This window comes from Esox lucius, chromosome 15 (assembly GCF_011004845.1).
Source record: "Esox lucius isolate fEsoLuc1 chromosome 15, fEsoLuc1.pri, whole genome shotgun sequence".
NCBI lineage: Eukaryota > Metazoa > Chordata > Actinopteri > Esociformes > Esocidae > Esox > Esox lucius.
The window spans coordinates 28039327-28066609 of record NC_047583.1 but is presented as its reverse complement, the minus strand read 5'-3'; the positions used below and the strand labels follow the sequence as shown (position 1 = coordinate 28066609).

At 45.5% G+C, this 27283-nt stretch overlaps 1 protein-coding gene across 2 annotated transcripts in view; it reads left to right on the top strand.

Moving 5' to 3' along the window:
- The window catches only part of cdin1 (CDAN1 interacting nuclease 1), a 75592-nt gene that overhangs the window by 33289 nt on the left and 15020 nt on the right, over positions 1-27283 (top strand). For both annotated transcript variants that reach the window (XM_029125705.2, XM_029125706.2), the window contains 5 exons: positions 1586-1665; positions 2074-2123; positions 4838-4905; positions 6768-6833; positions 7254-7359. In XM_029125705.2, coding sequence (XP_028981538.1) covers positions 1586-1665; positions 2074-2123; positions 4838-4905; positions 6768-6833; positions 7254-7359 — 370 coding nt within the window. The remainder of the gene's footprint in view (positions 1-1585; positions 1666-2073; positions 2124-4837; positions 4906-6767; positions 6834-7253; positions 7360-27283) is intronic.

Below are 27283 nucleotides of genomic sequence, written 5' to 3'. Positions count from 1 at the left end.
GGAAGATATAACCCTCTTTCTTCATGGCTGGCGTTGCCTGCACGGGAGTATGGTATGGATCTGCGTGTGAAGGTACCAATCTCCCAGAAAAATGAGCAGAGAAATAAAACAGCTATGTGCCTCGCAGCCCTGAGAGAGCAAGGGAAGGAGAAGGAGGGAGGTTGAGAGAGATAGAGAGGCGAGTGCTGACTGGGCTTTGTTCTTCTTCCATCCTTTTCTTTTTCAGGACTGCGAATAGCCGATAAGATCAGAGCACCATATTTGTTCATCCTTGGCTTGGGGTTTGATAGTGCACATGAAGACTAGGCCTACCCAACATTAGGGGGTTTGATGGCACACATGCCGAGTAGTACCCTCCTCTTCTAGGGGTTTGATATTACGCATGAAGGCTAGGCCTACCCTATACCAGGGGTTTGATAGTACACATGAATATTAGTACCTTCCTCTACCAGGGGTTTCAGAGTACACATGAATATTAGTACCTTCCTCTACCAGGGGTTTCAGAGTACACATGAATATTAGTACCTTCCTATACCAGGGGTTTGATCGTACACATGAATATTAGTACCTTCCTATACCAGGGGTTTGATCGTACACATGAATATTAGTACCTTCCTATACCAGGGGTTTGATCGTACACATGAATATTAGTACCTTCCTATACCAGGGGTTTGATCGTACATATGAGGACCGGTACATTCCTAACAAAAGAGAAGTGGCCTATGGGAGGGCGGTGCTGAGCGTTTTATGATTTCTAGCAAAGATCTCTTCATAATGAGGGCTTTACGTTTATTAGAGGCTTGTATAGTAAGTCAAGTCATATAAAATCACGGTCCTTTTAAGTCGACTTTATTGGATGCTGTTCACTCCTTTTCTTTCCCTTCCCATAACCCCCTCATTAGCCTTTCTGTCTCCATCACTATCTATCTACACATCTCATATTCCCCAGCTGCTTTCTTTTTTTGGTGTGTGGAGATCCAGTACCGTCTAATAGGAATAGAACCCTTTCTGATATTGTCTGTAATCCAGTGATTCTGTCACAGCCGTATGTATATATCATTAGAATGGCACACCTCAACCATTTCGTCACACAATGATACAATCCATTTAATCCAAATCTTTTTTTTTACAATGATTTAAGGAATTTTTGCTGTTGCAGTAATGGAGAATCAATCCAGTGGCTTGCAGCTTGCTGATTTATAATGTTAGTGGAGCTTGAATGGGGGGTGAGAGATGCAAAATAGTCATCGTTCATAACGTAGATAAACTACATGGGGCTCCTGTGCTCTGAAGTGAAACATTTATCTATGGAAAATCTCAATAGGCTCCAAGCAGCCAGGCAGGCGATAGACTACACTAGAAATACTGCACTAACACTGGCAACAGCCGGGTAAATGATGGTAAACCTCTTCTTTGTGTCTATATCCGCTCCGGTGATACAAAAAATGGTGTATCTCCTCAGTCAATGTTGTAGTTATTTTTTTAAAGGTTTGTGTGATGGATATTTGGATGGGAACCTCATTGGGATGATTTACCATATCCTTTGTGTCGCACGGCGTCCTCTATCTCCCTGTCCTACTCACAGCCTCCAAGCAGGTCCTCACCAGCATGCTACGGGAGCCATCTTTGATTTCAGACCAGACTTTAGCCAATAACGTCTACCAGGTATGGAATGATATAACTTTATACTATACAGCTGAGCATGTTATACCACTGTGCTGTCTTAAATGATTTGAAAATGACACCATGCTCCGTATTTCTCATGGCTCATTGTGTGTGCAGCATCGAATTGGGAAGATATTAAACATGACCGCTCGTTACTTAGTTTGACCTCGGCGTGCACTCCCAGGTGGCGAGCTTTTGTTGGTCCCCAGTTAACTTCTGAAGGTTTGCAGTCGTCCAGCTGGGCTGCAGACTAAGCATCAAGCTCATGTTTACTAATAAAGTCACGTGAGAGCAGGCGGTCACGCCTGCCAAGCCGCCGCTCCCCCAGTATCTCTGACGGGTGTGTAGGCTTCCTCTTTTCCCCCCCTGCCTGCACGCGCTGTAATATTTCTTCCCCCTGTTTTTCAGTGTACAATAAATGACTGCTGTTATGGACCACTGGTGGACTGCATCAAACAGTATCCTTTCCCATAAAATGTTACGCCCGAAATTGACGAGGAGCTATTGGAGGGGATGAGACGTGTCTGGCTTCGCCTGACATAAAGGTTCAGCTCCAGAGGTGAAGGGCTTCGTCCTGCGCAGCCGCCATCTCCGTTGGGGGCGGGGGGGCTGACGTAAATAACGTACCATTGTTCATAGACTGGATCGGGTACAATATTAAATGGGTAGGCATATGTTATATATAGCCATTTTTAGTTTTACCGGCTCAACCCCAATACGAGGAAGAGACTCGCTGGAGGAAAAGCTACTGGTTTTAAAACCGCAATAAGTTAAGCAAGTCGGGATGGTTTTAGGTACCTGGACATTTGAATGTAGTATGGAACGGCAGTAATAGAGAATACTGACTATGGTTTAGGAAAAGGTGTTCTGGCAATACAGCGGTATCTCCTACCGCCACCATGCTACACTGACCATGCCTGCGTTGGCCTGTTATCTCCTCTGCTCAGCGACTGCAGCAGTCTGGGAATTATCAGCACCTTGGACAGTTCTTGTCGCGGCCACATGAAATATAGCCCCACTACTTACCTTCTCTCTTTCTTTCTCTCACTCACTCATTCTCGCCGCTTCTCATTCACCCCCTTTTTCTCTCTGTTTGAATCCATCTGGCTCGGTTTGACTCTCCCTCTCTGGCCCTCTCTGTTTGACCCACACTCACTCCGTCTGTTTGACCCGCCCTCTGCTTGACTCACTCTACAGTTCAAGTATATTCTGCAGGCCCAGTGGTCAGAGAGTGGGAGTTGGTCTGCGGGGGCCACCCCCCCTCTCTCTTTCCCTCCCTGTGCTAGGAGTGGGCCAGCACCTCCTCTCTCTTTCCCTCCCCATGCTAGGAGTGGGCCAGCACCTCCTCTCTCTTTCCCTCCCTGTGCTAGGAGTGGGCCAGCACCTCCTCTCTCTTTCCCTCCCTGTGCTAGGAGTGGGCCAGCACCTCCTCTCTCTTTCCCTCCCTGTGCTAGGAGTGGGCCAGCACCAGGGTGGAATGGGGGTATGTTTGCATTGTGCAAGGATGGTGTGGCAGCGGTAGTGGGGGTCCTAGCTCTCTGTTCACAGGCAGTCACCCGTGTCCCACCATGCCCTCCTTCCTCACCACCCCCCCCCTCCATAACTTCCTTTCACAGTACTCCCTCCAACGTCAACTTGCATTCACTCACTGGGCCACGGCCACTTCAAGATAACGGCCCACTCCCGTGTGCTTTTGGAGCGGCTCCATGTAACATCAGAGGGTTGGCGCGGCGATGCGTGCTGCTTGGTGTACGCGTGCATTGACCGTGGAGTGTTCCTGAGTGATTTGCGCAATGGCGCCTCGAGGAGTTTTCTCTTTTTTCCGAAAAAGCGAATTATGCATATGATATGTACCCCTTGGTGAATGCTGAGTGATTTCCGTAGCATCTGCCACAGTTTTCCTTGATTCACTCACGGTGGTGTTTATTCTAAAGGCATCTCATTGTACTAGTTGTTATGGTCCGTTTCCTAATTAGCAGTACAGTCCATGGGCTGTGTGCATTTAGCCAAATTGGCATTTTCCCAATGCTCTTTAAATGTTTTGTTTCTCAACTGTAGCTTTTTTTTCTCTTCAAATTAATTTTCAATTTGATTCTGAGTGGTTAGGGTTGACGAGGAATGTGACCACTCCATTCAAATGGCTAAGCACCTACAAAAACACACGGTGGTCCAAAAAAATCTATTAGACCATAAATTATGTTTCACTTCTCCATATCAGATTGAAGACTGGTGATTAGAAAACTAACTCTTGTCAGGTAGATAATGTTAGTTACCCATTGCTGACTTGCTAACATATGATTTAGTCATTTTTTCCAATACATGTCACCACCAATCAGAGGTTCAGGTGTGCAGCAGGTTGTTTGGGGAAGGGGCTGAACTGCTTTCTCTGTTTTAATAGGCTAGAAGCAGTTGTCACTCTTATTTTGTCTTCTTAACCAGTGACTTTTTGCAAGGTGGGACTTTTGAAATGGAATGATATTTCATATGAACATGTGACTTTTGTTCCTGTTAAAAGTTTAGAAAATGCATTAGCAACACTGGAGTTAACACCAGCTTCTGCGACCTACCCTCATCCCCAATACACAACACACAAGCCTACAGGGTAAGGGGAAATCACACTGCCCCTCGTGGGCGTTAAAGCTGTGCATTTAAACCTTAAGAAATGTACATTTGGCATCAGCAGAATAAGATGCATCTCATGAATGGGTTAATGTTAACAAATTCATTTTTTTTCGCAATTTCCTGAAACGTTTATTTTGTCTGTTTTGGAGATTAATCATGTACCCGGCTGATCTGATGTGATTGGGTACGATCTACCACAAACGCATTAATACACCGCTACATACTCTTGCACACTCACGTTGTTTCCACATTAACCCTTTAAGTGATGTATGCTGGGTCAATAGCAGCCAATCTCGTGCGTTTGGGGGGAAAAAATGACACTTTTGCTATGGATTTGAGTTTGACAGGCTTCTTTACACTCATGCAGAATGATTTATTGCTAATGAGCAATGATTGCTTTTGTCATTGCAATGTGTTTCAGACTAAGTCGTACTTCATACCTATGGGTTTAGACTTACATCTATGGTGTGGGCTTCATTTGATCAAGACACTAGAGAAATGCTTTGGTAATTGAAAATGTGTTGGTGGTTCTCCTTAAAACCCCCTGTAGTGCGATTGGTCAGGAGGCAGAGGTGCTTCTACGATATAAACTAAAGGAGAGAAACCTGTCATTTCTAGGTAAGACTACACTTACTCTCTCTTACACAAAACACTGTTATCTTAAATAATCCGACCATCCATTCTGTTGTTCTGTTCTTTCACCAGAGGAGAGTTAAAAAAGGAAACCTGAACGTGATTGATGTAGTGGCTGTTATCTCACATTGATTTACTAACAACCAAGGGCAGTGTTATCTAATACTCTGTAGGCTATGTTTAATTCATGCACTCGCCCAGTATGAATATTTAATAAAATAAGAGCTTCAAAGGTTCTGGCCTAATGTTTGTTTATAGCTAATGTTTGATCTTCTCAGGTTTCCCTACTCAACATGTTTGATTTAAAACATTTTTACAAAATGGTCAGTTTCTGCCCAGAAAGATTTTAAGATCAATTCCTTACACTTCCTTCTTTCTGGAGAGGGGCCACAAAGATGTGTTTGCTCTTTTTGATACGAGTATTGTAGTCTCATGTACAGGTTATTCTAGGAAAGTGTTTTGCTTAATAAAACTCAACCAACATGACTGAGATTTAGATGAAGGACTTGTTAAAATATCCAAACAAATGCTCTGGTTTTTAATATCCTTTTAGATATCAGCCTTGGTCACTTTTTAGTCATTATCACACGGTTGATTCTGACAATTGGACATTTCCCCTAAAGCAATGTTAAAGGTATTTCAAATCTGTTTTCTGGGTTATTTTTGCCTTTCCGCCCATGAAATGTGGTCCCGTCCAGAGACTCCGGGTCAAGGTAGTGAGTGTCCAGGTGTGAAATTGTTAGAGAGACATTTCCCCTCCACCCCACCCCCTCGGTCAGATGAGTGATGAAGAAACCAAGTCATTCCCTTCGTCATTAAGACTGTACCATTCATTTGGCCTGGAAGTGTTGACCTTCCTCCGGGCCTGCATGGGCGACTGTTCTAAAACTGTCAGAGTTCGGGGGGCCTTAGTGTGGTCTTGGGGGCCACCGAGGCAGTCCAGCCTCACGACGCCTGGCCTGATAAATGGATTGGAAATAAGCTCCCCGACAGAGGGGACGGACCATTAATTTTAATCAAATGTGATGTGAAAAAAAAAAAAAAACACGAAGGCGATTGGCCCTGTATGACAATGTCAACAGCCCGGTAGGTGTTAGGAGAGAGGCCTCGACCCACCGGAGGTCCGTGGCTGGAGGCTGCCTCGGACCACCCCCCCCCAAACCCCTGACACCGCACCAATCCTCCACCCTGCGCTTGGTCCTCCTCTCCCGTCCATTAGTTGAGCTTGGCTGGAGACAAATAGGCAGGCCCCCGGAATTGAATGACCTGGTCAGGCGGAGATTTAATGGAGAAATCAGGTGTTGGGCGGATAATGGCCGAAGCGCGCCAGGAGTCAAGGACAATGGCTGCGGCCCGTGCAGGCAGGGGTCAGGCTCACCACGGCTCTAATGCCGAGCATGCCTGTCACCTTCTTTATGCTTTATGAAGTTCCAACATCCTATCTACTGCTGGTGGAACTACTAGGCTTTATAGATTTTGTGCAGTAGCAGCACAATAAGTGGCAGATGTAGCTAATGGTTTCGCAGTTTTATTTGCTGTCCTCTGCAGTGGCTCAGTGCTTTCGCAACACTGAGCTTTTGTTATCACTGTGCTGCAGTGGTAAAAAAAAAAAAAAAGGAAAGGCATCTTGGGTCAAATGTGCTGGATGGTGTGAAATAGCCAACTATGTCTCTGAAGGGTCAATCTAGTGAAATATAGAAACCAAACCAGAGGATTTGAGTGGACACAACATACAAATGTTGCTCTTTATTAGTGTGTGTCACTGAATATGTGTCAGCCTTACTTTAGATCTTTCTGGACTGTAATATGGCCAAATGTCAAAATACTAAAATGACTGATTTCTGTAGATGAAAACCAACTGAGAGCCAAAGGCTATGACAAGACGCCTGACATTATCCTGGAGGTTCCAATCGGTACGTATTTAGTTACATAATAAATGTCAACTTTTATTTCATTTTAACTTTTAAATGCAACGATCAGTAATCTATGATAGCTAGCCTTTTCCAGTTCTGTTGGATGAGATTACAAGTGTCAAACCTTTATCCTTCCGTCTTTGTTGATCTAACAGAAAACCGTCAAAATGTATTTAGCGTGAAAATGTCACGACGCAATCCAAATGCTGTGTCTTTTAAGGCTTGATTGTACTGTCTGATTGCTTCTGCCTACACAATGACACGTTCAGACAGTACTCCGTCATTGTACTGACGCAATTCTCCCAAACACAGTTATCCTCCTGAAACATTAGGCTTCAGCTAAAGTGGTTAGCATGAAATTAGGATAACCCCTCAGATCTGATCATCCCATGTTCCTATTTTTGTGCTTTCATGTTTCAGTTGTGGAGGGCCATATCGTCCACTGGATTGAGAGCAAGGCCTCGTTCGGCGATGACCACAGCCATCGCACCTACCTGAACGAGCAGTTCTGGAGCTATTGGAACCGGTAAGTCCTCTTGTTGAGTTCTGTTCTGCACTGCAAAACTTGCTGAGCACACTGCACTAAAAGCAAAAAACCTCAGCACCTCCAGTCAGTCAGCCGCTCTTCACATGATAGCCGCTCCCTTCTTCAGCCTTTTCAAAGCAGCTGGTCACAGTTGTCTTCCAACACAGGCCACTTCTACACCGAGCGTCCCCACAGCGCAACATTACCCCGCTTCCTCCCGAGCAGACCCGCCGTATCGACGTACGCGCGCGCCAGACTGCATCACAACACTAGCCACTTCCTCCCTGGCCCCTGTGGGTCCTTGACGAACTCTCTGGGGCTGGATTGTTTTCCAGTGTACACAACACATTGTTTGGGAAGGGAAATGGGGAAACCGAAGGGTGATTAATCCCTTCCATCTGTTGTCGTGGAAGCCTCTGGACAGCAACTGGGGCAAGGGAATGCTGGCTAGTCCTACACTGGGGAGGAGCAGAGGCCAGGGGCTCGTCTTTTGCGGAGTCAGGGACTTGACCACAACCGCCACCACTACACCAAAACACACACAGCACAAGACCTCCTGTCAGGGCCAATTTAGTAGTATTCACTCTGCCAGAGAGTCTTGGAGAGAAGTCAGGCCGACAACATCTCCCTCAAGGAGGATACATTTAAAAATCAACTAGCAGCAGTTTGTTTGAGGGAATGTACTCTGGTTGAAATGATCTATGATGCGTAACGGAGCTCCATTCTCAGCGCCACGGCCCATATAAACCCAGAACGCCCTCCCGAGTGTCCGAATTTCTCAGACACACTCACTGCGGTGACAGCTCCTCTAGTACCTGGCGCCGCGGAGACCCCGCCTTGCAAGTTTTTAGTAACCAGGTGACCGATACAGCTACCCCGGCAAGTTTGTCAGGGCATGGGAGGAACCCGATCAAGGGGCAAAAGCGCTTATGTACAGCCTCTCTGCGTCTCTCCCACCCTCAGTCGTGGCTTCTGAACATGCCAAGTCTGAAAGGTCACCTGCCTCTCACGCCGTGGCCCCTGAATCCGCCCTCGGCAGAGCCTGCTTGACAAATGGTAATGTGACGGGCCAATGGCGGAAAGTCCCTGTGCTTTGTCCAACAACCAGAGCCAGGCTGCCATATTTCCTTTGTTCGGTTACCTGTTATTGGTCACTTTGTCAAAAGGTCATGATGGCAAAGTAAAATGATCTGATTGCCAGTAATGACGTAATGTCAGTTAGAATTGACAGGAATTTGACAGCCTCATTTGTCTATCGCATGTCTAATTACGTTTGATTATTTTAAGGAAATTACTGATATTTATATTAAAATGTAAATAAGGCAATTGAGGTGAATGGTGTAGAATGGTTTTACAGTGGGTGAGCGTTAAGTGTTTTCAAAGACAATGACTTCCTGATTGACATAACAGATGCCATCTATCTAAACATCTGCTTTCCAAGGATGATGATTCAAAAGTACTGAACAGTGAAATGTAAGAGACTAGCAGGATGCCAAGCTCAAAATCAACAATGTCTTATTTTCTCAGTGTAATATGGTTTTATTTGGAAATGATTCCTCGGGGTGCAGGGATTACTGCCTGGAGTGATGCGCCGTTTGATAATATTGGCGACTCCCGGATCCCAACATCACTGAAGTGTGAATTGAAGGACCATCATTTTTGATGGCTGCCATTTTTAGTGGGCCTCATTAAAGCCCCTTTAAAAAAGTTGGTGAGCAGAAAAAAAAGATTGGCCCTGGATCCAGAACATTCCTAGACCATGAGGGGACAAACGGCGTTTAATGAGAAAACACTTGAATGAGAACCGTCTCAGTCAATCAAACGTGTCGTGATATATGAGTGAGCGTTTTGAGAGACAGGTCTTTTATTCCCATTAGTTCCTGGATTAGCTCCACAGGCAGCTATCGCGTTTGACTTTACCTCAGCGACCCGCCAACATACCTAGCTGGTTCTGAGCTCAGTGGCACAGTTCCGTCTACCTGCTTCTACGGGAGCCCTGAGCCTAAGACATCCGTCCATTCCGGTTTCCGTCGGTATCCGGTGCCTTGGCCCTGTCGGGGTACGTTAAGGAACTGACAGTTTAGATTCCGTCATGTCAGCCGACGGCCCGGTCGCATAAACGCTGCTGTGTCAGTCCCCTCAGACCCCACCTTTCCAGGCGCCCTTGTAATTTTTAATTGACATTTATGGCTGACATTTTGAATGTGCTCCCCGGTGTTTGGCCTGCACGGTAGACTTTGAGAGGCACGGGCCCTGCACTCTGCGTCCGGAGCTGCGCCTGCGAAGGCAGGAAAAGCAAAGAATTTGGGGACACCGCGTTGTTAGTTACAGCCATATCAAGACTCAGGGATAGTCGGGGAGACATGCGGACGGGGAGACATGCGGACGGGGAGACATGCGGTCGGGGAGACATGCGGTCGGGGAGACATGCGGACGGGGAGGCAGGCGGACGGGGAGGCAGGCGGACGGGGCAGGCAGGCGGACGGGGCAGGCAGGCAGACGGGGAGGCAGGCAGGCGGACGGGGAGGCAGGTGGACGGGGCGGCAGGCGGACAGGCGGGCAGGCAGGCGGATGGGGAGGCAGGCTTACGGGGAGGCATGCAGGCGGACAGGGAGGGAGGCGGACGGGGAGGGAGGTGGACAGGGAGGGAGGCAGAAAGGGAGGGAGAAAGACTGATAGGGTGACATCATCCACCTTCTCCTCTCATTAGTGGTATCATTTCATGTGACGCGTCCCGGAGGGCTGAGGGCCTTTGTGTTTGTCCATTCCTCCATTCCTCACAGACAGATTCCGATGAAGCCAGTCCCAGACCTTTATTTTCCTTTCAACATGACCTTGTAATGCCGCCGCGTTGTGGAATTACTTCTACTTCTGACTGACGTTTCCTGTGATTTGCTTATTTTTTCAGCCAAACTCCGTCGCATGGGGCTTGCATTAATTGTTCTTTGTTTGCCCTCCAGCCATTGGACCAAAAAGTGTACACTGGCCGTCAAATTCTTCAGAAAACAAAGAAAGCAATGACATAAGTAAAATTCCCTCCAAAGCCCTTACCAACAACATTCATCATTCAAATAATAGTCTGTCCACACCCGCTAACCTCATAATCAAACCCGTTCGACCAAGTGAGGTGTAATGACGCCGAGTCCCGTCTGGAGCCTCTACCGGACCAGCGGAGGAACAAACTGCCCGGGAATTTTCAAAAAGCGTATTCAGGCCCTGTGCCTGGATGAGATGGCATCAGCCGGTCTCCTCCGCACATCGATCTCCTCCGGTGGCGTTCCAGTCTCTGAGCCAGCCAAGACAATGGGCAGAGGCAGACCTTCTGATTGATGGGAAGGTCACTGAGCTATCCGTCTCTCGTGACTATCCAAGTCGCATGAAAACGACCGGACTGTAGGCGAATATTAAACACATGAGCGTCCTGTGTGTTTTAGGAGCAGCGAGTAAGGTTAAACATGGCACAAGATTATACGCGGGTCTCTTCTTGCTCAAGAACTTCTTCCCCTAAGAATGATGTTGATGCAAATGTGGCCTTATATGTACTGTGAGGTGGCGATAGCAGGAATCTCTCCTGCTATTGCAGTGGTGTTTTCACTGTGTTTCTGCTCCACGGGGAGTCGTTTATTCTGCACACTTTTACAGTTAGCCTTTGTTTGTGAATCGGAATGTGAAGCGGTTTGTCACGATGATGTGCATACAGTGTTGTATGATAGAGTTTTCGTTTGACTTTTGGCTTGTGTTGTCTTGTTGGTTCTCGTGTTCCACATTCTTTATGTGTTGAAGCGTCATCCAGAGAGTTGTTTTGGCAAAGTTCCATTTCTGAAGTTTATTTGGCTTTCTAGTAACATGCACAAGCCATATACTGCTGCTGTCAGATACAGCAAAATAAATGCTTCAAACGTCCTCAGCATAAACTACAGAAACCATTTTATGTCTTTCAGGTCTATAAAGGCAGGTCTGTGGATAAAGACATATTTATTCTATTATGATCCACAATGTGTGTTTACTTCCTGCTTTGCCCTTCTCTCTGAACTCCTTTCTAAATCTGTGCACTGCTAGTCTTGTGTATTAGCCACTTAAAAAGTTCCACAGGGCCTGAATCTCAAGGCTAATATAGTGATGACCCTACTAGCAGTACGTTTAATCTGTATTTCTGTAAGTGTAACCATGCAGCCTGCGTAGACGAGCAAGAGATGACATGGCTATTGTGTCGATGCTGGGAACTACAATGAAAATGCCACATAGCTAAAAAACAAAAGTACATTTTTTCAAAAAGCCTTTAGATCATTATGTGAAAACATTAAAGACCACATTTTGTGGTGAGTCCGACCACTGCAGTGTATGTAGCTCGTGCACACAACTAGAAAGCCAAATAAGTCTCAGAAATGGGACTTCGCCCAAAACAACGTTCTGGATGTTACTTCAACATTACCAGTAAGATGAAAACGTTAAACTTTCTTTCTGACAGGAGGATACAGTGCTGATAAGCATTCTCACATCTTCAGACTCTTGATGTCTGAGTTTTCTTTTCTTTGAGGATCACAATAAAATCTTGATTGGCAAGTTTTAGTACCAACACATTTCCCTTCTATAATAGATAATACCATCGGTTAAACAAAACAAAAAATATGATTCCCCACAACCCAAGCCATTTGGGTGATGCGATATGATATTGGTACAGATTAAAAGGGCAAGTGTAGAGCTAAATGATTAGATCCCACCCCCCCCTCCCCGACCAGCGCCTCCTTGGCAGCTCACCATACAGAACGATGGACGGTCTTTGTGGAAATGAGCGAGGTCGCTGGCCGTCTCTCTCGCCCCCTGCAAAAAGTTAATCAGCTGTGCAATTCTAAAACTGCAAATGTGTCAGAGTTGAAAATGTTAGTGCTCCTAATGGAGGCTTGAAAAGGTTAGATCTGATAAAAAGCTGTCAGGCGTCCACCAAAATGATTTATAGCAATGTAATGGCACAATATGGCTCATTTCTTCCTCATTTGAAATGGGGGTTAGGACTTTTGCGTTTGCCATATACATCATTGTGCTTGACCACTTGAATGTCATAGACATGTATGCATTCCCTGCCTGCTCCTAGGTCCCAGTGACATTTCTTTTCTCTCTTTACGTTGGTGTTTTCTTTGTTACAATATTGACCTAACACGTGTTAAGATCTTTTTTAATACACATCAATGCTCATAATGAAGTCCACATCTTTTCATTATTGTTATTGAAGTCTGTGATGGTCCTTTGATTGAAGATCTCCATAAAATCTAGTTACAGGGCCAATAAGTTATTATGGAAGATTTTATTCTTTCATTACCAACCAGACTTGGGCCTATAAAGGAACATAACGTGGTTAATCTGCTCCATGACACATTGGCTAACTAACAGATAGAGAGGCTGTTTTACGTCATATTTTATATTAGTTGACACAACCGCAATCAGACATCTTGACTACTTTTAGAACTTTTTCCAATTATTTCAGACGTTGTAGTGTGTGTCGTGTTCTTTTTTTTTCATTTTTTTTTTCCAGCAGAAATTGCATGTTAATTCCGTTATAGTCTTAGCCTGGTCAATCTGATAGCCCTGACATCGAATTAAAATTTTGATGTAAGATATTCCTGTAATGTATTCATTTTTAATGGATATGTCCATCATTTCGCCGCGCACGCTAAAGTAGCAAGGCCAGGAGTGTCTAATTAATGAATTGTAATGACTTGTGGACAAGCCTTATTGGGTTCAGCTGATTATGCCTTTGTCTCCGTAGGCCAGCGTTATGAGACACTAAGGGTAAGGTGTGTTTGGTTTGACCGGGGCTTTTGGTTGTGTACGATAACGTGTCCACGGTAGGTGGGTGAGGGGTGGCTGGCTGTGTGTGTGTGTGTGTGTGTTTAGGCAGGTTCTGGGTAAACAGGAGCATGCTTGTGGCTGTGGCGATGGCAGGGCCGTCACGGAGGCCTGGCAGATAGAGGATGTCAGCTAAGAGCGAAGCCCGGCGGCCTGGGCCTCGACACCCACCGCTGATCAGATGAAGCCAGACATTACAGGGCCATCCTCGGGGACGGGGCCTCCGCGCGCCTCCCAGGCAACACCGTGACGGGGATGAGACCTGCGCTGCGCATTGCCACTTCGCCTCAACGCTTTAGACACAAGCAGAGGTGACAATGACCAGCATCGGGGTCGTTCTCGGGGGGCAGCGTCGATGGTGGTTCCTCAGGTTTACCTCAGATCTGAGAGACTAGCTCCTTTCCGACCTAGCTTCCCGTAGTCCCCAGCTAGGATACAGCACAGAGGACACGCCAATGTGATTACGCGACTCTTTTAAGGACAGTGTTTCTCCCAACAGCAGGTGTGGAGCCGAACACTTGACCATTGCGCTGTGAAAGTGTTGACGTCAGCTTTTCTGGAGTAGTGCGCCTACTCCTGCCTCTTCCTCCCATTCACAACATCGTGGAGACCCCATGCGGAGTGGGAACGTGCCCCCCTTTATTGTTTCCTTTGTTATAACATCCTCCCGGAGAATATACCGCAGTTAGAAAAATAAATCCACAACGGAGGCCCCCTCCGGGCCAAAGAGAACGGGTGAGTGAGAAAGAGAGAGAGGGAGAGAGAGCTTCTCAGGCCACCGTGGCTCCGCTCAGAGGTGGAATGCCACACAACAGCCGCTCCCACGTAACGGGAACAACTCCCAAATACTAATGGCGAATGACAAGTGGGCTTAATGCTGTAAGAATGTCATGCTTTTGAGGACGCACATTTGGGTGCATTGTTTAGGCGTCTGTGGCGTAATCCCTGACACTTCAGGTCTCTGGCAGCCTGGGGATTTAGCCGCTCTGCGCTAAGCTAAGCCTCCGTTTCACCTTTTTCTTCTCCTGCCTCTGCCTGCCTGCCTGCCTGCCTGCGTGCACATTATCCAAATTTGTCGTTTAACGTTGAGGGCGGCTTCGAGCGGCTTTGACACGCCGGGCGGGCGACGGAAGGTGTGCACTGTATAAACGAGGAGCGGTACACAAAGAGGCACCCCGGCGTCAGGAGGATATCTCCCCAGCCTCGTCTCCTGACAGTTTGTTTAAGAGGGGAGAAAAAAGCCTTGGCACACGGAGGAGGCAACTCTAGTGAAGGGCCGCGCTCCTCGCCCACAGGTTCCTCTGTTTGCAGAACCCAAAATAACTATACTTCAAGATTTATGTCATCGAGACGTGTATAAGCGCACGTGTGTTTTCTTCTTCTTTTTACTCCTTCACTTTCTCCCCCTTCCCTTTTTCTCCCCTTTGGTTGACCTTCTGCGTGTCTTTCCAGGCAGAAGTCAGCAGCATTTGTCATCCCTGTGAGATCCTGTCTAGGGGCGTAGAACAGAAAGGAGTGGGCCTGTGTTAGAATGGCTCTTTGTAAAACCAAATGGTACAGGAGAATTCTGATGGCTGGAATGGTTTTGAGTGCAACGGGGCCCCTGACCCCCCAGTGCCACGGGCCCCTGACCCCCCAGAGGCATCGGGGCCCGGCTGCTATGGAGCAGCGTGACGGGAGACGCACGCTGTTATTTTCCTGACACCCTTATAGCTTTGTGACCGCTGAGCGCCACGTCCACTCGCTCCGTGTCTTCGGCGCATGATGCGCAAGCCTTCGCATGTCCACGAAATGCAGTCACATGAATTAAAAGTACCAAAGACGTGGCTGAAGGTCGTATGACTGCCGTTTTGGGGGCGTGGGTTCTGGCTGTTCTACGACGGCTCCTCCAGCTCTCGTCCTCAAGTCACTGGGAAGAAGAACAAGTGTGGTCTGATTACATTGTATCCACCATAGGAGAGCGTTGTTACAATGTCATGTTTTTCTAATGTAAGGGCCCTCAGATTAAATCTCTTATGGGCTTTAATAGCAGCTCGAAGTCAGAACCTATTACACAGCTTAATTATGGGAGTGCATAGGAGGGCTAGAAAAGCCCACAAGTCATCAGATGATCCCTCTATTGTACATAGGACTGAGGGGAGCGCTCGACCATGAGCCTCACGCCTGTCAGGAGGAAATGAAGGAGGCAGGAAAAAGGGGATCCCTACCCCTTCCTGCTCCACAGCGTCCACCAAGGCGTTGCTCTACGGCTAAAATATGCCCAATTGAACGGAAACAATCTGGGCTTTTGTTCTTCTATCAAGCAACATGTCCGTGACATTTGGCTTTAAGGAATTGCATTAGATGTTGAAGCCCCCGCCCTCCCCGATCTCTCTCGCTCTCTCTCTCTCCGGTTCAAATGGAGTGGAGAGGGATGCATATTTTAGTTCTGGTTGTGCTAGCTTCATGACATGGCAACTCTTTAACAGCTTTTTGGGGAGGATTACTTTTCCCTATGGTATTTTTCTGATTTATTGATCTTTCCGTCGAGGTAATAAAAACATTGGACCACTGCGTATCCTCTTCCTCAAAATAGTACACGATTACTAAGGGTCTAGTCAGTGTTTGGCTTTTCCAAAGTTAGATTTCTGTCACATTTCAACACATTGTCATGGTTTGATACTCAGCTCACATGTCACTCTATGATTTTCTGGTATACCATTTGGTAATAAAGTGGGTGAATTAATCTTGATTTTGAAATGTTGTGCTGCATGAACTTTTAGTCTCATTAACAATTACACAATATTCTGATAAGGACAAACTATTGGTTACAACTGTTGGTGGCAACTATCAGTCTGTCAACTCGTTTTTCATGGGTTGACTGAATGTGATTGAGAGTCTTGTATTTCTTGTGTTAGAACAGCATGTGTGTGTACCAATGATGTGTTGTGGTGGTCTTCAGAGACCCATCATTCCTGGCCCGTTGGGGAGCTGTGAGCTTGTGATAAGTAGTTCTTCATAGATAACCCAGATAACTGCTTCCTCTCTCCTGGCCCAGTGTTGCTCACTCAGCTAAGTCCATTTCCTGCTCTCTGGTCCTTAGTCCCTCTCTGGGCTTTCTGGTCACCCAGAACATACATTTTGTTACCATGTCTTGCCATTATAATGGGGGCCCAGATAAATGCCACTATAGAGGGTTCTTCGTAATCTGAGAGAAAAAAAGTGGTTCTTGGCCTGAGTGCTGTGTGCTGTAATTCAGTTTGTAATGTTTTCTTAGCTTTCTGGTACAGTGTGACCTCAGTGTGTGCTGACCTTGGAGAGTCCCACGTAGAGGTCCTCGGCTCATTTTTACCTGAAAAGAGTCTTTGAGAGTCCGACCGTAGGGCGACACAGGGTCTACCAAAATTTTGTGGTTTTCAAAGGACCCCATAGTTGCCTAGAGGCCTCCTTGAATAAATCACAATTTGTGAGCGCCCTTTGCTGCTAAGTAAATAACATGGTGGTTATAAACAAAACGCAGGGAAAATAAACAGCTCACCCAACACCAAACGCTCCTCATTTTCAACGTAATAAACAATGTCAGGACAATAAATATATTTGTGACTTTATTGTTTAAAGTCATTTTGTGTTATAATGTGTCCATCGTTTACTATCGCTTTATCTGAGTAAAGGTACCTTTGCAGAGCAAGGCTTTGCCTTCACCAACATTCGTGGAGTTAATTCTCGATGACCTGCACTCAAATTACAGCATGTAGGCAGATTTACACCTGGTCTCTCTTAACAGTAGCCAGATAATTTTTTTTGATGGATGTACCATAAGACAATATGTTCAGAAACGGATAAAAAGCTGTATCAGTTAGTACTAGGATTTATGTAGATTGCTTTATATCACCGTAGTATTTTCCTGAAATGATATTAACAGGGCTGTCAGATAAATAAAGAGATGCACCCGTGTAATTCACTTTAATGCTCATGGTTTTTATTTCCTTGTTGGCTTGGCATTTGGCGAAGAGATTCGGTGAAACAAAGTCGTCCTCCGACCCCGCTCCCGTCGCTCTCCTCTCCAGTCTCTGGTTTGAGTTTCACGTCTCTTGGCGGCCTGATTGCCTGATAGCTTAAACATCTCTCCCCTTCATAGCTATCGGTGGGAGTGGTGTGTAATCAAAGACACATGAGGAGCGGGCCTCCAAGCTCTGACCTTCTGAATTTACTCATCATCTGCTGAGGGCTAAGTACGGTATCTCTCAGGCCAAAGGATTTGTCTCTCTGAAACCCTGCACAAATGTAAACACGCCTAAACCACCTGTGATTAATGTTGCCAACCTACCAAAGTCCTTTACTTCGATATACGGTCTGATACCGTTCTTTGTACTTTTGCGTACCGTAAACCAGGGCCACTGTGCAGACCTTTGCGGACAGAGCTGGGAAGGGTTAACGCTGTGGTATGATCCACATTCCAGCGCGTCTGCCGTCGATGTAATGTTTCATCAGAGGGCGGGAGGTTGAAACGGGCCGGGCAGATATCCCATCCTCTCCTTTGGACTGATGCAAGATAACAGGGGCGGACATTTTTTTAACAAGTGTAACATAAACTCTGTCTGAGTTTGGGCTCCTATCCGCCCCCTTTGAATAGTGGCCGCGGAGACGTCAAAGAAATCAATTTCTCATCTTGAGGGATATCTCTATCAGCGGGCATGTGAGGCTGCGAATCTTTGCCCGCCTTGGAACCCGGGGTCCGTCCCTCCAATGACGGCCGTGCGCGTTAAGTGACCGTTCTGGTTCTTTATTATGTATGTCTGTGTGTCAGGGAGGTTAGAAATGAAGGGGCAGAATATAGTTGTCTGGTGAAAGGCGTTTGATAGAAAGTGCCACTTCAATTTGAGCGCAGCTGCAACTAAGCCAAGGCTGGCTCACTGTCCAGCCCGACGGTTCACATTCTCTTCTACTCAGACTGGAATGAATGTGAAAACCATTAACTTCAGACGGAGTCGGGCACGTCGGTTTTTGGTCCCAGCACCAACTCCCACTCACTCAAGCTCTGTAATACTGTTGTTTTGTCTTGAACTCAATTTGCCGATACTGTTGTTTCAGAAACTAAAGGTTTAGTTTTTAAGTGACCACCTCAAAACTTTCTTCAAGATTAAGACAATTCTAGCAAATACATCTTATGAAGGACCAACCACAGGTTAATCATGACAACACTGACCTTACGGAAAGTGTAGTTACCCTCTTAATGTCCCGAAATGTTAATTTGAATCATTTATGAAAAGTAGGTTTCTCGATTGCGTTGGCAGAGGAAAGGTTAGTCCTGTACAGGTCTCCTAATTTGGCACTGAGGGGGTTTAGCAGCTTGGGGAACTCTATCCTCTAAGTTGCTGACAGTCCAATGCACGCTGAGTCCCCACTAAGGAGGGAGTGATGGTCAGACACAACTACCGGCTCAGTTTTGAGTAATCGTTGTGGTTTGAATTAGAAAGGGGATAAATTCTCTGAATAATGATCGAAAAACATTTTCGCTTCAGCTGCCTGGGTGAAACTAAACACGCTGGCTTAAAACCTTAAACTGCTCTGTTTTTTTTTTCCCCTGGCTTTTTGTTTTTGTATTGTAACTCTGAGTTCATGGGAAACTCGCTCCGGGGTTACCTGCGCCCTTGCGAGGGGATGGAAAAATGGTCATGGCCACAAGAATGTTTTTGCAGTTAGTTGAAATATTACTAACCTTGTCAAATGTCATTTTGAATGAGAAAGCAAACATATTTTAATCAGTGTTTTAGAAGCAAGGTTTTTTAAACTGTTGACTCCGGCAGAAAGGGGTCAGCTAATTGCAACTTTGATGTCATATTTGGTCTCCCTACCCGTTTTTGATGCCACTGAATGGAAAGTTATTCCCTCCCCCTCGCCCACATACACACACACAACCGCACACATCTTACGCACACATTCACGGGCCAATGAGAAACGATCGAAAGGTCTTAATACGTTCAAACGCTGTAATCCTCCCAAAGTGGTGTTTGCTGCTCTTTCCTGTCGTCCCTCCCCTCAACTCCAACCTCCAACCCTTCCCTGTATGTATCACTGCCAGGCGCCCCCACCCCCAAGCCGGCCCACACTGCACAGACGGCGGACTGCGGGGGGGTCCCTCGGGGCATGGTCTTCAGTCCGGCTCCGTCCTTGCCGGTCTCCTAGCACGCCGCGGCCCAAAACGGAGGCATCGGGCCGGGCTCAGCCCCCCCCCCACCCCCCCCCCCCCACAGCTTCCCGTATCGCATGGCCTCTCATAACGACTGTTTTAACAGCACACTTCGAGGGCAGGGAGGGGATATACATTGTAAATTGTGTTTGACAACGTGGGTTTAGCGGTTTCGTCGGGACTTGTCTTTAGTTATTACTCAGACTTCCTCTGGCCACAGATAAGGCCTGTTGCGGAGCATAGCAAGGTGAGCGCCGTAGCAGCAAGAATCTTATCGCCTCCCGCTGATTTAGGGCAAGCTCCCTGTGACAGAGGTCATTGTGCAGTAAAGCTATCCATCACCCGCCATTTGATTTCTGTTCAGGCCCGTCTCCAGGTTGTCTACACGTAGGCCGTCTGCGTGACGCGAGGGTTGGGCCGGGGCGGTGGTTCAGCGCAGACCTCCTGGAACCCCACCCCCGCGGTGTTGCACAAACACACTTTTGATAAATAAAAGTACTTAAAGGAACACGTGGTTAACGGTTGGTTGACTCATGTCTTTTGAATTGGTCATTAATAGTGATTTGAACATGAGAAGGTGGTGTTTGTTTAGGTGGATATAACAAACACCACAGCGATCAGCTTGCTCTTTGCCTCACCCCACCATAGCTTGTCAGCTTCCGACTAATATCGCCATAATCCTTGACTGTAAATGATTATTTTTCCATACTTTATTTTCTCAAGACTCTGAATCTGTAGGTTATCCCACACAGATATAGAGATGCGATTTTTAAGCGGTTCAGATTTTCCACTATTTAAATTCAAATGAGCCATTTCGACCCAATGGTAAATAATCTTATTCATAAACACAGTAGATCAGTATTTTCTCTTAGCAGGGGGATTGCTTTTCCACAAGTCTGAAGATGGGTATTTATTGCTGTTAATGTCGTTCATGGCCAGACTTGTAACTTTTGGCTTAAATGTAGTATTTATTCTGGCGTCGATTTAGGAAATCATACTTTCAAATACGCTATTGATTTGTCATGCAAGTTACTCATTGCACTTTTATTTTCCACAAGTGCTGCAGGAGTTTCAAAGCTGTCAAAGACTCTTCTAGAGTAATTGTATTTTTTTGTACTTTTGGTGATTTTAAAAGGTTTGAAATGGCTTAATTGAGTGCTCTGGAGAATATGGCACTCCATGCATAAGGTAATGGCTGTGTTGGTTTTGTGGAAAATGGCTCTGTAGCTAAAATGTTATGGTTCTTCTCTATTCGCCCTCTCTCGTCAGAAAATGGCTTAAGTAATTACACTTCATACTGTAATCAAAACCGTGTCAGGTAGTTTGAGAAACCCTCGATTGATACGGTGGATTTTTGTTCAATATAAGGGCAGCTTTAAACATTTTTATGCCTCTCTCCTCACATTATATGTTTTTTCTTCAAACCTCTCTAAAATGTGTCACATCCCATTACACAAATGTGGATATGCTAAATGAGTTTTTTTTTTTTCATGCTGAATATGTTATGGAGACTCCCCCCACCCCCCCCAATTTTTTCCCTTCCTTCAGTTGCCGAGAGTTCGTTTGTTGGGGGGTGCGGGGGAGGGGGGGGGGGTGTTGGTCTTTAACTCTGGGAAGTTGTGTCGAATTTTCTCCCTTTCGGAAGATGTGATTTTGCAATTCAAATGTTTGCTGGTTTTCCTCCTCAGCATTGGGCTCCTTTGAAGTTCTATCGGGCCCAATGACAGTGTGAGTGTGCAGCGTGACAGTGCGAGAGGCAGAGCTGTACTATTTCTAACCGCATATTTAAATGGCCAGGAAATCCGAAATCTAAAATGCATGCAAATGACGATGTTTTTGCATGGGGATATTTTTCGGATTCGGAGGCTTGCATATTCAGGTGGTGCGTGTATAATACGTGCAAAGCATAAACAACATTAATTAATGTGGTTGGTGGGTGCTTGATCTGTTTCTAAACAAATATTTCTCAAGAAGGGGCCTGCAATTTGGCAGATTTACTTTTGATGAAAGGGTTGGTTAATGTATTTATGGTCTGCTTTAAGTTCATACCTCAGGCTTTAAATTAAATTGAAGAAAATTGAGAAATTGCAAGATTTTTTTGGCAATTTATGGACATTAAACATGGGCTCATCTTAGCTTTTCAAGCAAGATCTCTTTGCTTTTATTCCATGGTCTGTTTCTACGTATAAAAAAAGAATTGTATATAGGTGTAATTTCTATGTGTCAGAATTAACCAAGGCACACACACAACAGACCAAGACAAACACACACACCAAGACACATATATCACAGATCAAGACATATACATCACAGATCAAGACACACACACATCACAGATCAAGACACACACACATCACAGATCAAGACACACAAACATCACAGATCAAGACACACAAACATCACAGATCAAGACACACAAACATCACAGATCAAGACACACACACATCACAGATCAAGACACACACACATCACAGATCAAGACACACACACATCACAGATCAAGACACACAAACATCACAGATCAAGACACACACACATCACAGATCAAGACACACACACATCACAGATCAAGACACACACACATCACAGATCAAGACACACACACATCACAGATCAGGACACACACATCACAGATCAAGACACACGCACATGGACAGACACAGTCCACAAACCAAGACTCACACATGACAGACCAAGACACACACACACACACACGACAGACCAAGACACACACACACACACATGACAGACACACACGACAGACTGAGCGTCCTTTCCCTCTGCCGTCTTAATTCACAGGAAATATAGCAGGATTAATTGAATTGTCACATCTCCCAGCAGCCCTTGCACTCGGTACCCTGTAATTCCAACCTTTTTCTCCCCTTCTTCCCCTCTCCTCGTTTTCTTTTTCTAAACAGCAATTAATCTCATTTTTAGTCCAATTTCCACCCGCTCCTGAAGTCAGAGTGAGTCCCCTGTTTTGTTCCTTTTTTGGCTGGGTTCCTCTGCATAGTCATTAAAGGCCCAATTAATGTCACCCTTTAGCTGAAGAGTGCTCATTTTTATTGGGGAGCTGACAGTCGCCACCATGAGTGGCGCAGTGTAATATGCATTAATTGCCCCGTAACTCTGGTAATTACCAGTTCTTCAAGCCTCTCAGTAAACTGTCGTGCCCAGGCACGACTGCTCTGAAATAGATTACTCATTAGGAGGACCTGCCCTGTTTTCCAATGGGGACCTTGCTGTGTTGCCATAAAAAAATAAAAATCTGGTGCTCCTGAACAAATAGTTGCCAAGAGCAATTTCCTATTACAACTTCCAGTGACGGGTCCTCTTTTTTTTTTTCTCTCTTTCTTTCTTTCTTTCTTTCATTCATTCTTTCTTTCTCTTGCATTCGCCAAATGAATGCCATTTCATCCGTCACCTGAGGTAAAGGCAAGGCGTGGACGACTGTCTGTCAAAGACATACATTTTTTTTTTTTTAAGGGTTCGGTAATTTCTCCCTACTTCTTTCATGAATTCACCTGTTTGGTGCTTTCACTTGCGTGTGTAGGTAACGCTTAGTTGTTCTCATTCTCCAGGACCAAAATGTATTTCCTCTCTTGTTTAATTACAGAGTGTTCCAGTGACCACCCAGAGAGAGTCAGTATAATAGGAATATTACAGTTTCTGATTTGGTGTATTTCTTAACCGGTGGTGTGTTTTTGCTTTTGGGAAAATAATCTCTGACGTTGACTCTGTGCTCTGCTGATCGAACTGACTTGAACGTGGTCGCTCAGTCCACGTAATAAAGACAAGCAGCGCTGCGTCAAACATAGGATTGAACAGCAGAAAGGGGAACTCGGTGCGATCGAGTGGGTGTCGACATCGCACCGTGATAAGACACTGTAACGGAGGAAGGACAGACCAAATGAAACGAGGCCAGCTATCACACGTCCTTCCTGGGCTGAAGGTGTCGGCCTGTTTAGTCACGCTAGAGACAATATTTAGATATGGCTGGAGCCTCCCGAGTGATCCCAAGTGTGCACTGGCCGGGTGTCTCTCCTACCCATTATTTTCACAAAGCACCTTTTTGTCATTACTCATTTAGCTCAGAAGAATAAGCCAGAGGATGCGAAGACCGTAGCCTCCCCCCATACACACACACACACACACACACACACCCACACACACACACACACCCCCACACGCACACACACATAGCGCTTTTGTTTTATCTTCCTTAAAGCACCTGCTTGAAGCAATCTGTTTCCACTCCTCCTAAATGAATGTTGTCACGACCCTTCAGATTGTCACCAGGCTATGTGCTAATGAAAGGAGATGGTACAATTTGAAGTGACCAGGTAGGAGCCTGGCGGTGCCCCGCTGAACCGGGTAGATGGGTAGGGGACGCTAACACGCTGCAGTGAGACAGAAGGGGAGCCCTCCGCCAGTCCCCTCTCAGGCTGATATCCCTATTACGCTTGTCATTAACACCTTGCGCACGTGTGTGCGTGCGTGCGTGCGTGCGTGCGCATGTACGTGTGTATATGTGTATGTGTGCGCGCTGTTGTGCTTGCGCGGGTTGTGTGCAAGTTTATCTGTTTGTGTTGGTCGAGCACTTATCGAATTGTTTATGACAGGCTTAATTGGGCTAATTGAAGACATTAAGATTACCTGTCAGATGTGTGTATCCGAACTCCCTGTCCTTCTGACAACTAGTGACAAGTGAGGGAGCCCGTAGCATCTTTCATGATAGCGCCTTCTCAGGCGCTAATCAGGACAATAGGGGCCGCTCTGATTTGATGTGGATGGCTTCCACCAGGCGTGGCAGGAGTTCGGGCGGGGGGGGGGTGAAGAGAGGCTTTGGGCTAGGCTGGCCTAATGGATTCCCCTGTGGAATCCTGACAGACCAATGAGACAATCTGAAGGGGAAACGTGAAAGGGGCTCTAGTGTTTTCAAATGTTTGCCGACTTGCTGGAGAGAAGTAGTATAGTATTACTTCGGCGAGAGACGGACGTGACAGCGAGATGAGACCCACTGTGCGTTTGTCTGTAGCTAACGCCAGCCACACTTCCTTGGCGATGAAGGACAGGGCCACGAGGATGGGTTCAACAGTCCTTGCATCTTTAGCCGTCCTCTAAGAAAACCAATCGTTCAAACCTCTTGGCTCCCTTCAGAGGATATTGGAGTTCATGACCCTTCAGGAGTACGGTGATGACGTCAGGGGAGGCCAAGAAAATGGTCGGAAATCTGGGCTAATTTATTTGTTATTTTCATAACAGTACTGTCTTATCATTCCCTAATAATAACCTAAGTACTCCCCCTCAATTAACTATTCTCTAATGCCACTAGCTACTAACTAATGAGCCAATATGAATTCCATGTAAAGTATAGTGTGTTGTATTTGGGGTATAATTTTGCTGGATGTAGCACACAGTGCCCCATGATTTCACATTATATGTGTAACTTTACAAACTCATACAATACATTCAATGTGGCACCGAATAGTTTTCCCGCAAAAAGTGGGATGAAATGGATGGAAAATCATGTGGTTGGAATTATAACACAATCCTTCTCCAAAGCTAATGAGCACAAGCAAATTAACAACAATAGTAACATCAAAATGTGATTTTTTTATATTAGATGTTATCTACTTTAACTTGCTTAAGCTCAAACCATTTGTCAGTGTTCTCCAACTTAAAATATTCTTTAACTTATCTAAAGTATGATTTAAATAGACATTTTGTTTGTTTAGTTTTTCCCTTTGAAAAAGTACTTCATTCACACTATATGGACACACTGCAGGCTTTTATTTTGAAGGCACAATGCGAAAATCTGAAGTTTATTGTGGCTGCCAAATGTATATAATGTTTCACCACAGAATTATTTTGAAGGCAAAATAGGAAAAGCGGAGGTCTTATTGTTTCTGCCGAATCTCTAATCTTTCCAGCATTACGATCATCTATTATAGCCGTTTGGAGCTATTGAGTTGAGACAGTTGGTTTGCTAGCTAGCTTCTTAACTTTGGTTGTTGCTCAGATAATGGCTACCTTCTTTCTTTGACCTCACTCCAAGGCTTGATACGCCGAAAGTCGGGTGCAGGACGTTGTTGCTCTGCTCTGATGCTGGTGCGATAGTAAACTGCAGGCAATGGTAAACTGCACTTGGTAAAGTCGTTTTTCATAAAAATATAGTTTTTTTGTTGCGGCGCATTTAGAGCTGTCACAATTCCAAATGTTGCTGTACGTTTAATTGTCTCCGAAATTATTGCGATTAACAATATAATTGTCTCTTTCCGTCAAATATTTTATTAATGACTTGGTTAACTGGCATTAATAAACTTGGTTAACACGGGCATTAGAAACGTGTTTGATGGATGCAAACAAAACTGTGACCATGCTTTGACCCATCTCATAAACCCTTTAGACCCCAACAGAATTCTAGAATGCTGCTGCTTTTTTCACACATTTCAAACAAACATTTCTTTTTCACACGTTTCTCCCATTTTGTAGTCACTGAAAAATCTACCTCTCACTCTTCCTACTCCTCTCCTTCAGTGAGCCCATTTGGCAGTACACAATGTTTCAAATAGTCTGATAGACTAACCAGACAGTAAACTAACTTAAGCAAGCAGTTGTGGTTGTTTCTATATGACTGATCACGGTAGAAACAAGAACGAGTTTGCATAACGAAACACTGCAACTATTTTTGGGCGACACTGAGCAAGCAATCGTTCGAGGTAGGCACAACTAACATGATCTTTAGATGCAGGATATCATCATGATCAAGTGACGGCGTCGTCAGCAAAGCACAACATTACTGGCTCCAATCTTGGCTAGCTAGTGAAAGTGACAGCTCGTAGCCTCACAAGCGCATAGCCTGAGCAAGCAACCATTCGAGCTCCACAGCTGTTGCGCTCGCCTTTCAAGTTATCATGACACGGTTATCAGTGCCATCTAAAAGATCTTACCAACATTTCACAGCATCAAATATAGACAACAGCAAACATACAGTGGGGAGAACAAGTATTTGATACACTGCCGATTTTGCAGGTTTTCCTACTTACAAAGCATGTAGAGGTCTGTAATTGTTATCATTGGTACACGTCAACTGTGAGAGACGGAATCTAAAACTAAAATCTAGAAAATCACATTGTATGATTTTTAAGTAATTAATTTGCATTATATTGCATGACATAAGTATTTGATCACTTACCAACCAGTAGGAATTCCGGCTCTCACGGACCTGTTAGTTTTTCTTTACGAAGGCCTCCTGTTCTCCACTCATTAACTGTATTAACTGCACCTGTTTGAACTCGTTTACCTGTATAAAAGACGCCTATCCACACACTCAATCAAACAGACTCCAACCTCTCCCCAATGGCCAAGACCAGAGAGATGTGTAAGGACATCAGGGATAAAATTGTAGACCTGCACAAGGCTGGGATGGGCTACAGGACAATAGGCAAGCAGCTTGGTGAGAAGGCAACAACTGCTGGCGCAATTATTAGAAAATGGAAGAAGTTCAAGATGACGTCAATCTCCCTCGGTCTGGGGCTCCATGCAAGATCTCACCTCGTGAGGCATCAATGATCATGAGGAAGGTGAGGGATCAGCCCATAACTACATGGCAGGACCTGGTCAATGACCTGAAGAGAGCTGGGACCACAGTCTCAAAGAAAACCATTAGTAACACATTACGCAGTCATGGATTAAAATCCTGCCCGTCTGAAGTTTGCCAATGACCATATGGAGGATGAATTGGAGAAGGTCATGTTGTCTGATGATACAAAAATAGAGCTTTTTGGTCTAAACTCCACTCGCCGTTCTTGGAGGAAGGAGAAGGATGATTACAACCCCAAGAACACCATCCCAACCGTGAAGCATGGAGGTGGAAACATCATTCTTTGGGGATGCTTTTCTGCAAAG